This window comes from Chelonoidis abingdonii, chromosome 18 (assembly GCF_003597395.2).
Source record: "Chelonoidis abingdonii isolate Lonesome George chromosome 18, CheloAbing_2.0, whole genome shotgun sequence".
Classification (NCBI taxonomy): domain Eukaryota; kingdom Metazoa; phylum Chordata; order Testudines; family Testudinidae; genus Chelonoidis; species Chelonoidis abingdonii.
In genome coordinates, this window is record NC_133786.1 from 10046701 (window position 1) to 10063582 (window position 16882).

The window sequence follows — 16882 nt, forward strand, 5'->3', positions numbered from 1 at the left end:
TCAGTTTGTGAGCGGCGGGGATCCCAAGCAGGCAATCCCACCTTTAATGTGGAGAGCCATGTCCAGATGCCACATCATTGATGGATGCATGAGAAAGGGATACCTACTGGGTTGCTCTCTAAGGGCCCGAGCCTGATAATAGTTTCATACTGAGCATAGTGAGTAATGCAGGCTCTGTATGCAGTTGTAAGTCATGGAAAAACTAGGCCATCAATATTCCAATATAAATTCCCCCTTTACCTTCCGAGCAGGTTCCACATTTGCATTATCTAGGGGGCTGTTCTGTGGCTGAGCAGAGCCAGCTCCATTAGCCAGGGCTCCCCCATAGCTGCCTGAAGCATGAACTGCAGCAGGAGCCTCTGTGTCCAATGGGACCCTGGTGCCTCATTTCCTTACAGTTGTTCAGCGCTTTTCATTGTCAGGGGCTTAACTAGGATTACTAGATTATTGTGGGCCTGTCATGAGGAATCTTCTCTTTTAGACCTTATTATCCCAGCTTGTTCTGCAGTGCCAGATTTCTAAACAATTGCAGCCTTGCTCCCTCAGTACTGGCTGATGAGACAGTCACAGAGCTATTAGCAGCGGTTCGCTAAATAAAGGGAGCTTCTGCCCTAGAGAGAATAAAGCAGAATTGGGTTTCATTTGCTGCCCCTCATGCTTAAGGAATTTAAAGAGGCTTTATTAAAAGTAAGGCGTTAGATGTTGCTGCTGCAGTGGCTGCATAGGGCAAATGCTGGATTCTGGACTCAGCATTGGACTGACTCAACTGAGAGAGCGCACGAGTGGCACTGACTCCACTTCAGTTGTACCAGCAAGATGGAAAAATGGCTTCTTTTTATTCTACATTTCTGCTCTCCCTGTCTCTACGTGGCTTAATGTTGTGTTGCAACTGGGAGCTAGGAACTTTTGAGACCTGCCCTCCTGCTCAGCCACTGACTTGCTGTGTGATCTTGGGCAAGTCCCTTTCGCTCATTGTTGCCTCAGTTTCCCATTAGTCACAGGAGAATATTACTGTGTATGTTGCTTTGAAAAGGAAAAATAGTTCAGCATCTTTATAATTGCTGACTTACGTACCCAAGGTCTGATCCAGAACCTCACTGAAGTCAACAGGCTTTGGGTCAGGCTAAACAAGCTGTGGGATTGCAAGTGGAATTCTGCTCTGCCTTGCATATTGCTGACAATGTCAGCTGCGTTCAGATTGCAGAATCAGTCTTCCTGCTGTTGCTGCCTGAAGTAGACAGGACCCAGCTTGATGTTTAGATTGCGAGTGGCGCGTGCGGAGCTGGCAGGTAGAACAGTCGTCTCACACCTTGTGAACTGAGCTGGCAACACTATCCATATAGCCAAGCTTTGGGGCAGGGACTGTCTTTTCAGTAAGGGCATGAAACCGCGCCGAACCCCGTGGGGCCGTGTGTCCTGATTGGGGCTTCTAGGCGCTACCATGTAGACTAGAGGGCCCAGGTGTAACTGCTGAGCGCTGGCTTGGATGATCCCAAATACCCTCCCTGCAGAGATGTGCTGGTGAACCAGGCAGGGCAATGGAATAAAGCTGCACTGAGATACACAAGACCAGCACGTCCGATAAAATTCCTTCACGCACATAGCAAGCCTCCTGCTGCTGCAGCTGGAGGCTCCATGGGAAAAGTGCCTCTGACCAGAACACACAGGGTAGCATTTGGCTAAGAAAATATTTGGCTAAAAATAGCAATAAGAGAAATTAAAAAAACAAAACAAAACCAGGCACTTAGGAGAAGTTAGTTTCCAGCCAAATGGCAAGTTTGACTCCTCCGTGGCATAGAATCTTGTAACTTTTTCATGCCAAGAGTCACATGCGGTGTACATATTATGTTTGATGACAGTGGGCAGAAATCCAGCCTGGGAAGGGCCAGAACTGTTATTAGTCTTACCGGAGCGCCATGGGGCTGTAGGCACAGGTCGGAACCCCACAGGGCTAGGCACTTTCTCCTGTACAATTGCAGGGAAGTTCAAAATACTTTCCTTCCCCGAGGATAAGTAAACCAGCCTCGCCTCAGTGTTGTTCTTTGCATCCTTCATGTCTTACTCACAGGCTGCTTCTACCTCCCTAGTTCCTGATTCTGTTCCTGAGTCAAGAGGCCAAATTCAGCCCTGGCATAGCGGGAGGTAGCTCCTGAAGGTCTGGGGCTTGCACCAGGGCTGGTTTTAGGCTGGCAAATTGAGTCAGATTGTTACGGTGAATTATGATTCCCTCCAGGAGAATTTCTGCTAACTTGCATTTTTCCATGCAGCTTCCTACCCTTCTCTTGGATCTGTCCCCTTTGCCTGGCAGACACACAGCATGGCCTCAAAGCTGCAGTAGGGAAGGCGGCCGGAGCTCACCAGTGTGAAACGATTCCAGTAACACTTGGCAGGCTCTTAGTGGTGAGCTTGTCGGCAGATGTTAACACTCCCTCAGTACCTGCAATCTGTCACTTGCAAAGTTCATTCGTAAATGTTCCTGTGCACTTGTTAGCTGGACAGTTGCCTCTGATGCCTGCGGCTAATAGCACACAGAGAGATAAAGAAATGATCCTGTAAAGTCTGGAGAGGTGGTCCTAAAAGGGAAGCCGTTTCCAGCCCTCTCTCCCCACCCCCTTTGGGCTGTTGGCTTTGCTGATGGTTGGCCTTTTCCCAACGCCTGTTTTTCCCACAGGAAGATGATGTACTGACTCACTCATAGGCCCACTCCGAAGTGCTGCTTACGTTATGTTGGTCAAGCTACATGATGGAGAAGAACTAAGCACTTGGGAGATTAGAGTCAGAGGAAGGAGTAGGAGATTATAGGTTAAAGGTCCCAGAGTCGCTGTATTGCAGCTTGGCACTCAGCCCGATATCCATGAGTACTACAAAGGCCAGTGCTGGGAGTGTATCTGCTTCTTTCTATTCTTGGAACTACAGGCAGCTGGTGATGTTCTTTCTCCTCCAGGGCCTGAGTTAGGGAGACACTGAGCATCCCACCTCGCAAGGTGGAGTTTGGGAGTTTGTGTGTTTTTTCGCCACACCTTGTGCAGATAAACTCCTAACTCGCAGGATGCTGCTGAGGGTGCGAAGTGTGGCCCAGAGCGGCATAGCCCTCCTTGGGCAATACCTTTGCCTTGATTTAGGATCTGATCCTAACCAGAAACTTGACCCATATTGGGTGATGGGGTGCTGGGGTCTTAGTTTCTCTAGCGTGTTGGGTTCTCCCCAAACTCCCAGGCAAAACTCTCACCATTAAAAATGAAAATAAGGTTCATTTGTCCCCTTCCCCTCCTCGCCCTGAATCCCTGGCAGGTGTCACTGAACTGTGGGGCTGTCCCCTGGCTCTCACCTGGAGTGTTTTCCGCCATGCATGCAGCCGCTTGCCACATCCAAAGAGAGAATGCAACAGGCCATTGCTGAGGAGCGGTCTGGGAGGAAGGGCTTGGACTGGGGAAAGGCCATTGTCAGGGATGATATCAGGGCATCCTGCTGGCCTCTTATCACTGCCATCTGCCTGCTCCCTTCACTAACACCAATATTGGTATCACATCACTGTTGGGAGGAGAGGGGCAGACACTTTATTTCTGCAAGTTACAGACAGTGCCCAATGTGATGATGGCAGCTTCCCCGGGGCTGGATAGTGGAACGCCAGCAGAAACAGAAACGTGTATTGACTCCTCATTCCGAGGCACTACCTTCAAATCCTCACTTTTCAATACTCCCATTTCTGTCCCCTTTCGCCCTTCCTCTTCCTGGCCTCCGTCCATTCCGCTCAAGGCAGCTTGCCAAGTAATTAGAGCACAGGACTGTCAAACGTGCCACTGAATTGCTGTCTTACCTTCATTGAGTATCTGTAGCTCTCTGTGCCTTGGTTTCTTCATTGGTAAGATTGGTGTAGTACCTATGTACTGCATCATGTGTGTTTGAGGCTTAACTAATGATTGCAAAGTGCTATGACTGTCTAGGGAAAGTTACGGTAGATGATCACGGTGCTTGAGAGTCACAGAGTGGTCTAGGGGACTTGGACACCTCCCGCTACTAATTTTAATAATGTAAGATAGTTGTTGAAATCCTTTAGATAGCTTTGAAAATCTCAGGTAGTATTGGTTGGGAGCCAGAGCATTTCTAAGATCTGATAGCTCTGTGTCTGTTTGCTAATTAGAGCATTAAGAACAGTGGTCAATAGAATAGGACTGTCTTATCAAATTCCCAGACAAGTGACCTGTTTTCGTTTCCTTCTTTCCTTTCTGGTCATTGCCAAAGACTCAGTGTGCACATAAATGGAAGCTTGCTCACCTGTCTGCCTCTCTTCTGAGTCATGCAGTGGTGCAACAGGTCCAGTGTCTGATTTTCCAGGAGCTGCTGTGATGTTGCGAACCTAGAACTGTAGTGGGGGGCGGGGGCAGGTTGATCGTTGAGGTCAGTGATGAGAGAGACCCCCTAACTCATCCAGGCAGTCACCCATGAGACATATCCACTATTCAACGTATTCTGTGCTCCCTCCTCCCTGCCTGTCATCTGGGAAATAAACACATCCTGGACAATGTGCCCTTTGCAGGAAGGGAATAGAAATTTTGGAACCCAAAAGTTCCCTGGATGCTGGTCCTCGGGTGCCTCCTGTGTGGCTTGAACATTCTCCCCAGGCAAACATCATCCCTCACTTACTTGGGCAACTGACTCACTCAGTCTTCCCTTGAAGGTGGTGGTGGTTTATTGTAGGTACTGCAGCAGCACCTAGCAGTCCCACTCTGAGCCCTATGGTGCCGAGGGCTGTGTGCACGCACAATGAGAAGACAGCGCCTACCCCGCAGAGCTTGCAATCCATTGAAGAAAGGCCTGACCCCTCTGTGGTGCTTGACCTGCCTGTGGTGGGATGCAGGAGAGCCACGTTCAATTCCCTGCTCTGCCACAGACTCCGGGTGCGACCTTTGGCAAGTCTGTGTGTCTCTGTGTGGGGTTAACAGCAGTGCTCTGTTGTGTGCATAAACATGTTGAAAGCTGGCACGGTGCTCAGACAGGAGCCTGCGGTAGATGGGTATGTAACCCACTACACCTCTCCAGTGAGCGGTTTCTCCGTTGTGCGGGCGTGTGGGCTGCTTTGCTGTCTGATTGAGGTAGAAGAGTAAATCTCCCCGTCAGAGCAGGCCGGGTGCGCGGGTTGTTTGTTAATGGGCTTTCTCTGCACAAAATACACGAAAGGTCTTCAAGTTGCAGATTTAAACCAGGAAACTTACAGGTTTAAGGTTTCACATACTTTACATATTAACATTCATTTCTGGGGCCTGCTTAGCAGCGAGCACTTGTTGCATTATTGATGAATGAAAACTGGAACTCTTGCATTTGTTGATGAGTTTGGGTGGATTTTTTTAAATTGCAGACGTAGGCCCCGATCCTGCAATGAGCTCCACATGGGGCCACCACTGCATGGAGCTGGTTGCATGATCAAAGTCCTTCTTTCTTTAGTACTGACAACATGCCTATTGCTGTACATGTAATCAAGATGAAGTGGGTCCCTGTTCTGAACAACCTATCAATCGAATGTTCCATTATCATCACAGGGATGTTTGCATTGTATTGGCTGGAGGGCTGGTGTGTGTGTAGGGGGCCGCTCTGAAAAAAGAAAAAAAAAAGAAAATCAAGGAATTTTCCCTTCTTTGATGTCTGTCTGTTCCTGGTCTCATAAAGCTCTCTCAGGCCCTGCTGTGCAATGTGCAGAGCTGAGAACACAGACGGTTTTCAGTCACGCTGCATTTGGACAAGCCCAAGCACCACCCTGGCTTAGGGCGTAAGGGAGACCACTTCCTAATGCCAGAAAAAGTCAGGCAGGGGAGAAGCCCCGCTGCTATTAAGCACTGAAACAGCCAAGTATATGGGACCTACAGGGAAATGTATTTGTGACTGGGAGTCGAGGGTATTAACTTAACCCCTGCTCCCAACCGCTTCCTTTCTTTCAGAGACAGGCTGCCCTGAGTGTTGTCCCCATAACGCCTCTTAGAATATTGTCATGTGTATGTGCACCACTGCTCTCTACTAGAGGGAGTAACTGCTGCGCCCGTTGGTGTCATAGGCTCCAAACAGCTAGCTCAGGAGCAGGGGCCTGCACTTCTGAAGGAGGCGCATCTGCGCTCTCTCCCGGCTGCCTGCGTGAAATTGTGGCGGCATCCAGGAAGTCAGAGGATGTTATGGACTTGTCACAGTGAGGAGGTTCTGTGCCCATGGAACGGAGGTGCTTTTGGTGTCCCCTTGCGGTGGTTATCTTTATTGCTTTATATACATACCAAATAAGTTTGTGCTGGCCAATCGGATTTCTGGCCAGCTTATCAAGTGACCTAAATTTAAATAAATAAAGTAGCCTGCCAGAAATTGGCTTCTTTAAAAAAAAAAAAAAAAAAATGTATCCAGTTTCTTATTGACTGGTAAATACATTTGTTCTGCTCTTTAAGGCAGTCAGAGTGCAGCAGACCGCTTTCATGCTACAGGAAACTCCAGCTAATGTATTGAAATGTGTACAATTTCCGAGATAATGAAATGCAGGTAACTGGAGTAGAACAGTCACAGGAGTGAAGGATCCTCGCTTCGATCATTTGCGGGTTACTAGTAATTATCTTTAGTGCTCCTATAGCACTTGTCATTTAAGGACCCCAAAGGTGGGCCAGTATCATCACCATTTTACAGATGGGTAAGGGGAGGCACAAAGAGGTGAAATGTCTTGCCCCAAGCCCTGCAGCAGAGCTCGGGGTAGAATCCTCTTGGATCCGGCTGTCTTTCCTTGCTTTTAGTAGGCAATCCTGGGACAATTCTAGAGTGTAAACTCTTTGGGATGGGTACTATCACTTACATTATGTTTGTACAGCCTTGTGTCTACGCACCACTGTAATACAAATGTTCAGTAATAATAAACGGCTGACATCTGGTCACTGGCTACAGAAGGAAAGCACGACTCCTAAGCCAGCAGAGAGAGAGTGCTTGTAGAACAGCACAAATCACATGGAGAATGAGAGGAAAGGCAGCAGAAAGGTAGGGAGGAGGACAGGGGAAAAAGCATCACAGCATGTGGGGAAAGTCCGTTAGACCTCTCTGCACCATTCCATTTGCCATCCCTCTTCATGTTTCCTGCCTGTGCCAACATGTTTCTTTTGTTCGTAGGAGTCTGTCGGGGACTTGGCTTCCTTTTTAAACAAGCAGCACAAATGTGCATCTAAAATAAGTGGCACTGTTTTATGTAGCTGGTAAAAATAAAAGCCTCCAAGCGTAGGCATCTGTGACAGCACAGAGGATTTATGGCTGGCTGGAGTGTTTTCCAGTGCCACTTGGTTGCCCGTGGGAGGAGAGCCTTTTATAACTGTTATCGGCTCCCACACACACCAGGCCCCAGGTCCAGACTGTTGCTTAATTTGGACATAAACACTGAGAGGCTTTTGTTTGTTAATCTTTGGCTACACATCTTCATTGTTCCCCAGCCTGCCCCAGAGCCAGTCTTGACTGTGTCCTCAGCCAAGAGCCGACAGAGCCCTGGCCCTGGCGATACACATGTGGCTCTGCTGGGCCCTTTTCCAGCTAACCCTCAGAGCAGCTGTGCGCCTGCCACATGGATGCCACAGTGAATGTATCACTTACCCCACCTGGGCCAGCAATAGGATTTGAATCTTAGACCTTCAGTGCTAAAAGCACAAAGGAGCTAATGGACTGAGGATGGGATTTTCAGAGGAGCCTACAGCCGTTAGGCACCAAAGGCCTAATTGATGAAGGCCTGTAAGCACCTAAAGAGGCTGATAGGTTTTAAAACCTCCCACTGGGCACCTAAGTGAGTTAGGCACCAAAATCCAATTGAAGACATTAGGTGCTAGGTGCCTAAGTCACTTGTAAACCCAGTAGGCACAAGTCTGCACCTTTGTAAATCTGGCCACTGTCTCTCTCTAACTCTGAACGGGAGCTAGCACCTAACTCTTGAGCTCATTCAGAATTCCAGCGTAAGGAAGCAGTAGCAGGCTCACAAACTTCTGATGTGGACCAGCTGGGAGAGGGAGACAGAACACCCCACGTCCCTAGTCCATTGATGATGCTGCAGGTGTAACCCAAAGCCACAATCAGGTTGTGAAAAGCAGGGCTCTTGAGAACTGCCCAACCGACACTATGTGGGAGAAATGGCTATTCTGGATGTAGCGCAAGGATAAGGTTCCAGTGGGATGCTTTGACTTCCTTTAATAAACACAGCTCTGTCCATGCTTGAGTTTCTTAGAACTACTGGGAAAGGCAAAAGTATCAAAGATCTTTGGATCCATATAATTATGTCCCTGTCTTTTGATTACTTTGCACTTATTTAGCACTTTCTATCTATAGATCCCAAAGCCTTTTACAAAAGTGACTGAGTATCATTATCCCTGTTTTTCAGATGGAAAAACTGAAGCACAGAGAAGGTAAGGGCCTGATTTTTAGAGGTGCAGAAAGTCAAATTCCTTTGAAAATTAGGCCATAAATTATTCACTCAAGATCAGCTAGGAACATAAGAACGGCCATACTGGGTCAGACCATTCCCCCCAGTATCCTGTCTGCCGACAGTGACCGATGCCAGGTGTCCCAGGAGTGAACCTAACAGGCAATGATCAACTGATCTCTCTCCTGCCATCCACCTCCACCCTCTGACAGACAGAGGCTAGGGACACCATTCCTTACCCATCCTGGCTAATAGCCATTAATGGACTTAACCTCCATGAATGTATCTAATCCTTTTAAACCCTGTTATAGTCCTAGCCTTCACAACCTCCTCAGGCAAGGAGTTCCACAGATTGACTGTGCACTGCGTGAAGAACTTCCGTTTATTTGTTTTAACGCTGCTGCCCATTAATTTCATTTAGTGGCCCCTAGTTCTTATATTATGGGAACAAGTAAATCAGTTTTTCTTATTCACTTTCTTCACACCACTCATGATTTTATGGAACAGAAAGCAGCTCTCCAAAGTCTTGTTCTCTTCCCCTGTCCACTAGTCATTGCTGCTTTCCCTTCTCTGCTAGCTCTCCCCCACCAGACAAGTGGACCAACAAAAATGTGAACTGTTATGTTTCTTTCAAGCACAGTTAGCATGTGTCTGGTGTGACAGGGATCAGCCTGGGGTTCAGCTGGGCTGCCCTAGCTGGCACTCTTTGCAGTAGGTTGACATACATGTTTGCTTTCTCTACTATGCCATCTTTTTCACAATGGATGCTGTAGGGTGCATCTCAAAACTGGCAGTCAAACTTGTTGACACACACACACACACACACAGCATTCAGTTGCCATGCATCTAGTGCCTAAAAGTGTATCATTTACTCTCACTCACAGCAGTCTTGCTACATAAAGTAACAGCCGGGAGAATAATGAAGAAGTGTGTGGTTTATAATAAGATTCTCACGTACCTTAGATGCATTCTGAATTGCACAACCACCAAAGACTTTGTGATGATGGAGAGAGCTCAGTATAATGGACATTGGACCTCTCTCTTGCTTTTTTGGGGGCAGGGGTGTATGTATAAGAAAGAGTTAACTCACCGCTGGTGCATCCCCTCATGGCTGGGTGTGGTGTAGCAGCTCTTTCCTTGTCTAATGCCCCTCCTGACAGCTGTGTTGGCCTTTAATGGTCTCTCTTCTCATGACTCAGCCCACCAGCCAGGTCTCTCTAAAGTTTCTCCCCTTCCAGTGTGTCCGTGTACCAAACGGACTGTGTCATACGCAACACTGGTCATCAATCTGCCATCTTTCACCCCTCCAGGACTCCTCCCCTGTCCCAGTCTTCTGGCAGAACAGTGGACTCAGGGCTTCTCCCTGCAGTCTTTCAGCCAGACTCCAGAGTGAAGCACAAAAGCAGTTTCTGCCCCCTTCCTTGGTCTTAAACTTTTAATCCATGCTGGGGCCTCCCCAGATCTCTGCTGCTGCAGGACGCTGGCTCTCAGGGGCTATCACCGCGGAGTTGTGGCCCTAGTCTGGACCTTCATCTCCCATCTGCCCCCATGGCTGTCAGCCTGTGGGTTGCCTTCTCTCAGGCCCACTGCAGGAGTCTCCTTCACCCTGCTACCTTCTCCCATTAGGGCCAAGGGTGTCAATTCCCTCCTGAGAGTCCTCTATTCCCTGCTACTCAGAGAGAGATTATAGAACTCTTGTCCCTGCCCCCACCTGCTGCTCTGGGCTTCCTCTCTTTATAGAACCCAGCCAGCTCCTTCCCCAACTGGGACTCGTCTTTAATTAGGCCTGGCCCTCCAGTTGCAACCAGGTGTGTTAATTAGCTCTCAGGCCCTCATTAACCCTTTGTTACCAGCATCACAGTGTATTTTATAAAAAAAAACCAGAATGTATCAAGTAACTATAAAGTTGGTAACAATCACTCTGTGCGACTCCCCACTTCAGCCACCTCACATCAAAGCTCAGTTTGAGGCAACAACTTGACTGGAACCTTTCCCAGCCATGTTGTTCAATTCTGAGGGTAGTTAACCTCCAGTGCCTGTGACCCAAGAACTTCTTAGTGCTAGCAGAGAAGGGAGTCCAGGTATCTCCTGCGTCTGGTAGGTACATTCTGGTTCATCAAAAAATGTCATGCGAGATCTCAAATGAAAGCTTGCAGATCGGTTGTGGATACAAATTTTGTATTTGCGCAGGGCTGTATTTATATGGGCTGGATCGCCTTAGCCAAAATAAGAGCAGAAATACACTGCAGATGCTGTTGCATTGTCCTCCATAGAGTTCTGGTGGCATTTAGGTTTCAACCTTGGGTCTCTTTGGGCCCTCCTTGTCCGTTATATACCCAGCCATTATTGCAGGTTGTCAGCATGAGGAATGCAGAGGGCTTTAGGGGCAGGGAATGCCTGCCAGTGCAGAGAAGAGTTCTGGCACAAGCCTTGTTACACCAGTGACAGCTTGGTTTGAAGGCTCAGGTGAGATTTCACTAACACACAGTCTTTGTGCTGGGGGTAATTTCTCCCCAGATGCGTATACACAGGCTCCTCTAAAGAGGGGGTTGTAACTCATGATCATGTAATACACCAAACAATGCAAATTCCGTGGTTGCCATTAAAATAGTCAGCGTTTTCCAGCAGCAGTGGTCCCCTCTATTTTAACAGCAGAGTGTGAGAACAGCTAGGATCTTGGATTTTTAATGGCTTCTGCTGTCCCAGTAAGACTGATGCTGGTAAGACTCGTGGCAGTCGTATTGACAAGCAGCAAGAAGCTCATTTGCTGCCGCTTTGCGGCCTCTCTGCTCAGTCTGTTGCTCCCTGCGTCGCTTTCCCTTCCATGCTGTGGGTTAGAGCTCCCTGGCTGCAGCCCTCTTCTGCTGCTTGTGATCAGTAAATCTGCCCTCGTGTTGGTTTAAGGAGCCACAGCTACACAGTGCCCACAATCAATAAACATAATAATCTTGGAACCGCTCCGGAGGGCCCCAAGCACCCAGCTTCTGTATTTTAAACCAGTTGTTGGCCTGCTTTGTGCCTGATGGGGCAACATAAATCTCTTGTTTTTAATGGGTAGGAAAGGGTGAGTAATGTTTCCAAGAGCTGAGAAGGGGTCAAAGTTATGATGTAATCCTATTGCCTGGGAAGTAATGCCTGTAGGATCTCAGCTCACTTTGAACAGTATAACACCACTAGTTAGTGGGGTATTACATCCACCTTCCTATGAAAGGATATACAGTATATTTTATCCCAGACCCTATGATCTGAACCTCTGCATTACCTGAATCCCTTCCTTGTCCTCCATGTATCTCACTCTGGATAACAAGGAAGGAATTCAGGTAATGCAGAGGTTTGAATAATAGAGCAGAGACCCCAGGCCAGGACTATGATGATGAGGAGGAAGAGGACAAGGCAACGGGGGAGGCTACCCTGTTGCTGAATGGCTCCTGCCCTCTTCATAGTCTGAATAACATCTATGTCCCCCATGCTATTGGGATAACCAGGCGTGAATGGTAACAGGTATGATACTATATGTATTTCTATAACAACTGTCACCGTATCTGTTTGATGGGACGTGTGGCTCTGGAAAAGCTTCCTTCTTGTGAAAAAGGGCACGTTGTACAAAGCAGACCTGGATGAAAGGTTCATTTTTTCTGTATCCGTGGATGTTTTCCTCTAAGTAATGAAGGCAACGTTTGCACCCCTCCTTGCTATCATTTGGGTGCATCTGTGCAGTCAGGAAAGCAAAGCTGATGAGATTGCCTAGGACAGACTGGAGCACAGTTGCTGTGCAAACTGTCTTCTCTAGCTCTCCAACACATCCTAGCTCTCGCCCAGAGCCCTCCTGCTATTCCTGGCCTCAGGAGATGCTGCTGCTTGGGGTTGTTGTTTTTGCATTACTCCCTTAGGGAGCAGGGGTCTGTCTCAGATGTGATGAGCACCCGCAGATCCCATTCACTTCATCCCACCCCTTCTGCAAATCAGGCTCGGGGCTTTGTTCGCCAAACCCTCTCTACAATGCAAGATCAATCCAAGTCTCCAAAGGTAAGACAAATGAAGTCCTGGTACACAATAGAGCCCTGGAGGAGGGTGTTCTTCACAGGGGAAGAGATCAGGAGCTGGGACAAACATTACTTTTCCTCCCCAAGCTTTGGATCCTGTCTCTCAGAATGTTATCGTCCCATTGCTTAGGCTCAGGAGTGGAAAAAGCGTCTTCACCAGTTGCATTCTCATCAGTGTGTTCTCTTCTTTGGGTGTTTTAGCTAGTTAGTGCTGCCCAGAAAAATCTTCTCTTGTAGGAGAACATGAGTCATTATTCAGTGGGGGTTTTTGAAAGGCAAATGCCTTTCTGCAGCAGAAGCATCAGCAGGATGGTGATCGTAAGGAAAGGGCATGTACATCCAAGCTCCTGGGCAGTGGGGGATGGAGCTGAGGGAACGTGTGCTTTGCAGCCTGCGGGTGGGAAACCTCAATTGAGAAACAAAATGGCCTCCCCGTCAGCAGGGAGCCTCTTTAGAAGTGTGTCAGGGGACTTCAGAGGGATTTTCCTGAGCTTGTTGCTTGTCTTCATATGGCTGGTTACTTTAATGCTCTAAGCTTTTGTTGAGATTACTGAGATCTGCTTATGCTCACCAGGGAGGAGAGTAAGGATCAAAACCAGATTTGCCATGTGGAATCTTAGATGGAACAAGAAAGATCAAAACAAGAGTGAAGGGAAAGGAACATGTTACAGCTTCTGTGTGGCTGATCATCATTCAGCAGAGCTAAGCCTGGAAATCGCAGGACTGGTATAAATATGCTCCACTCTCTCTCACTGCTGGCCTGCACGTGTGCTTTGCACAACTACTCTGTTGCCTTCCAATGATAGTAAACCAAGACTGGAGCATCTTCTTCCACCTACTGAGATCTAGCATGGAAGGTGGCATTCTTCTGTGCTCCCAAAAGGGGAAGTATTTTCAGACTCAAATCCAGGCCCCAGAGGGCTACGTGCCACCATATTGCACTGTGATTCATTCTAACCTGACTGACCGCCTTACAGGAGCAGAACTGTCGCCTTCTTGAGTCAATGTTAGGCTTCTCCAAAGTACCCTACACGTCTCCAAATGCTGAGACAGAGAGGAGTGCAGAGGCAAAGAGTAAATTGCCTTTGTAGGACAGTAGTTTGGCTGGGGCCTTTGCTAGTTTGCAATGTCTTGTGACCCTTATCTGTGCAATGATTCTCCTGGAGTCACGGTCTTTAAATTTCACCAGCCTCTGAGAGCATCTTGGTCTTTTTTGAGAAAGCTGCTTGGGGCAGGAACTATGCCCAACATGGCACTGAGCAAACTGTCAACACTTAACAAATAACGAGTGATGATAATTAGCGAGGAGAATTCCAAAAGTGGCTAAAGGGTGTAGGAGCATCAGGCCCATCAACTTTCAGTTGGTCTCCTCTCTTACGTGGTTTTTAAAAAAAAAAAACAATTCTGCAGCAAAGGGCAGAGTTTCTTCATTGTATCCTCCTGATCCGTCCAACAGTAGGAATTTTAACTTCCTTTCATCACTGGTTGTTGGTTTGAAATATTTCCACCTGAAATATCAAGCATGAGGGAATTTCCAGTGGTTTGTCTTAATGATGTAGGTAGGCCCTTTTCCTCCTCCTCATGTCTCATTTTGAGTTCCTTCCCTGGTTTGTCTTGTCTGTTTCATCCTGGATAAAGCAGTGTCCTGATTTCTGTGTGTATCGGGTCACTGTTGCTTTAGTTTTCATCTTCCTGACTTTGGGCCTGATCCAAAGCCTACTGACGTCCAAAGGGGCGGTCTTTCTGTTGACAGAAGTGGGCTTTGGATCAGGTCTTTAATAATGAGTCTCCATGCTGGTCCCTGGTGCACTGCTCCTGTAGACTGTTTTGTGTGCCCTACCGCATCACTGAGAGACAGGACTGTGCGATATGCTCTGTGGGAGGGTGTGGTTGAATGGGAGGTGATGGGCCCTGCCGATACTAGAATACTCAGCTGTAAAAGTTTCTTCATGTGACAGAGAAGGTTTGCTCAGGTGATCCAGTTTTCCTGATGGGCAGTGCTGGATGCTGCCCTCTGCCCCAGAAGAGCTCTATGTAGAGTTGAGGGGTGGTGCATGGTGCAAGCCTTTGAGCCCTACCAGGATGAAAGGTGTTAAGTTTAGAAAGCCATAAAAGGCTGGGTCTCAAGCAGGAAACCGCTGTAAAAAGGTAAAGCTTGCAGCACTAATTAGGATAATTCAAAAGGCTGGAATAGCAGCAGCAAGAAGGGGGAAAACAGGGACGACTGAAAATGAAAACAGCCTATGGCAGACAGAGGACTTGCTGCGTATGGTGGGTGGGATTTTCTAGAGCCCTCTGCATTGGCTTATCCCAGCTCCCCTAGAAGCCAGTGGAAAAGCAGGCTTTTGACGATGGGAGCAGAATCAAGCTGATGCTGAGTAATTTTGAACATTCCACTCAAAGGGTGAAATCCTGGCCAAATTGAAGCCAATAGGAAATTTGTCACTGACCTCACTCAGGGCAGGAATTCACCGAACCTGCTTAATTCCAATCCCCTAACTTTGTCCAGTTTGAGCCCTAAATCTGCCCTTACCCTTTTTGTCCAGCTTTCTCTTGAAACAGCCTTCTATGGTTTATTACTCACATATTGTACATTTCTATAGGGCGTCTTAATCTGAGGGATCTGCAAACTATACAAATAAGTAAATAATCTGTGCATTCACTATGGACAGAGCTAACCAATTCCAGAGTTTAGAAAGTGAAATTAAATTCTTGAGCTTTCCTTGCCTTTATCTCATCTGTCAAATTAATTTGAACGCCAGTGTCCTTATTTTGCAAGCCACTTTTGGCCATTTTTTGAGTGAATGTTTGTCCACCCTATAACCAGGAGCGCATGGCTTGAGGAAGAGTCTTTTGCGGGTATTGTGCCAGTTTGTCAGTGCTCTTTAATTGTTGCTTTTAACCTTTGGTATTTGCACCGAGATTGATTTCTAAATAAACACAAGGCTAATAATGGCTGGTTGGCCCAGCATTTGAGGCCAGGGAGAGCTTTTGTTGTAAGGAAGCTGGTCCTTATTGAAGCTAGCTTAGAGGATTTCTCACCAGGGAGTAAGTGTGTAACTGTAGGATTGATGAGCTGGGCTGTTCTTAATCCCTTTTGTTTGTTTTTATAGGTTATCGAATCTTGGCCGTGGAGCTGACATCCAGCAACACAAAGCCTGTGGTGCAGGAATTCCAGCGTAAGTGCTTGTCAGCTCTGTAATATGATCTTGACACTTTCTTGTAGCTGTAGATTTGCATCAATCGGGAAGACCTGGCACATGTCTCAGGATATGTGCTGTGTAGAGCAAGGCAGAACTAAAGTCCTGAGTTTCAGCAAAGTGCTTACGCGTGTTTGTTCTTACATCTCTTCCTGTTTAGCAAAGTACTTAAACATTAGATTAAAACAATTGATTAGACTCTTCCTGTTGGTATGCATACTTCCACCTTTTCATGTTATCTGTATGTATAAATATCTCCTGTCTGTGTGTTCCACTCTATGCATCCAAAGAAATGAGCTGTAGCTCACGAAAGCTCATGCTGAAATAAATGTGTTAGTCTCTAAGGTGCCACAAGTACTCCTGTTCTTTTTGCGGATACAGACTAACACGGCTGCTACTCTGAAACTTAAACATAAGGGTTCTGCTGAAGTGCCATTGGCACTTAAGCACGTACTTAAAATGTTTTACTGAAGTCTCATTGAACTCAGTGGCACTTAAGCATGTGCCTAAGGATAAGTCTACACTACAAGTGCTACAGCGCAGTGCTGTAGCGCTGACACATGCTACAGCCGCAGAAGGGGTTTTTCTATCTCTGTAGTGAATCCACCCCGTTGGCAGGCAGCAGCTAGGTTGCTGGAAGAATTCAGTCTACACTGGGGCTTAGATCGGCTTAATTAGTCTCTCAGGGGTGTGACTTTTTCACACCCCTGAGCACCATAACTAGGTGGACCGAAGTTTTAGGTGTGGATCAGACTTAAGTGCTTAACTGAAGTGGGGCCTAAACACAGGTGAGTGCTGGATTTGAGATGTGCCAGAACCCAAGTACCAGTAATGCCGTAAGAGGTTGTTCTGGTTCTCTAAAGAGTCCTGGGACGGCATCTAGGAGCACATCAGCAGGATCGAAGCAGTGGACATAAGCATGGAGGAGAGAGTAGTGTTTTGATGAAGGCAGAGGACTGGGATTGGGGAGATGTAAATCTTCTTTCTGGCCCTACTGCAGACGTCCAGTGTAACACTAGGGATTTCCCCCCTCTCTGAGGTCAGGTTCCTCTTCTGTAAAATGGTAATGAAAATGCCTCCTGCCAAGGGGACTGAGCTACTGAATTGACTGAAGTGGGAGATGGTGGATGAGATTGAAGCATTCTCTCATAAATGCCAGCATGACAGCTATAATTCAGTCATTGCTCTGGGAGAGAACAATGACTCTCGCTCCATCTTGCATGCTT

The 16882-nt window shown here is 47.4% G+C and overlaps 1 protein-coding gene across 1 annotated transcript in view; it reads left to right on the forward strand.

The window, feature by feature from the left end:
* Positions 1–16882, forward strand: part of JAM3 (junctional adhesion molecule 3) — a 39141-nt gene that overhangs the window by 14352 nt on the left and 7907 nt on the right. Inside the window, exon 2 of the mRNA XM_032802399.2 lies at positions 15570–15635. Coding sequence (XP_032658290.1) covers positions 15570–15635 — 66 coding nt within the window. The remainder of the gene's footprint in view (positions 1–15569; positions 15636–16882) is intronic.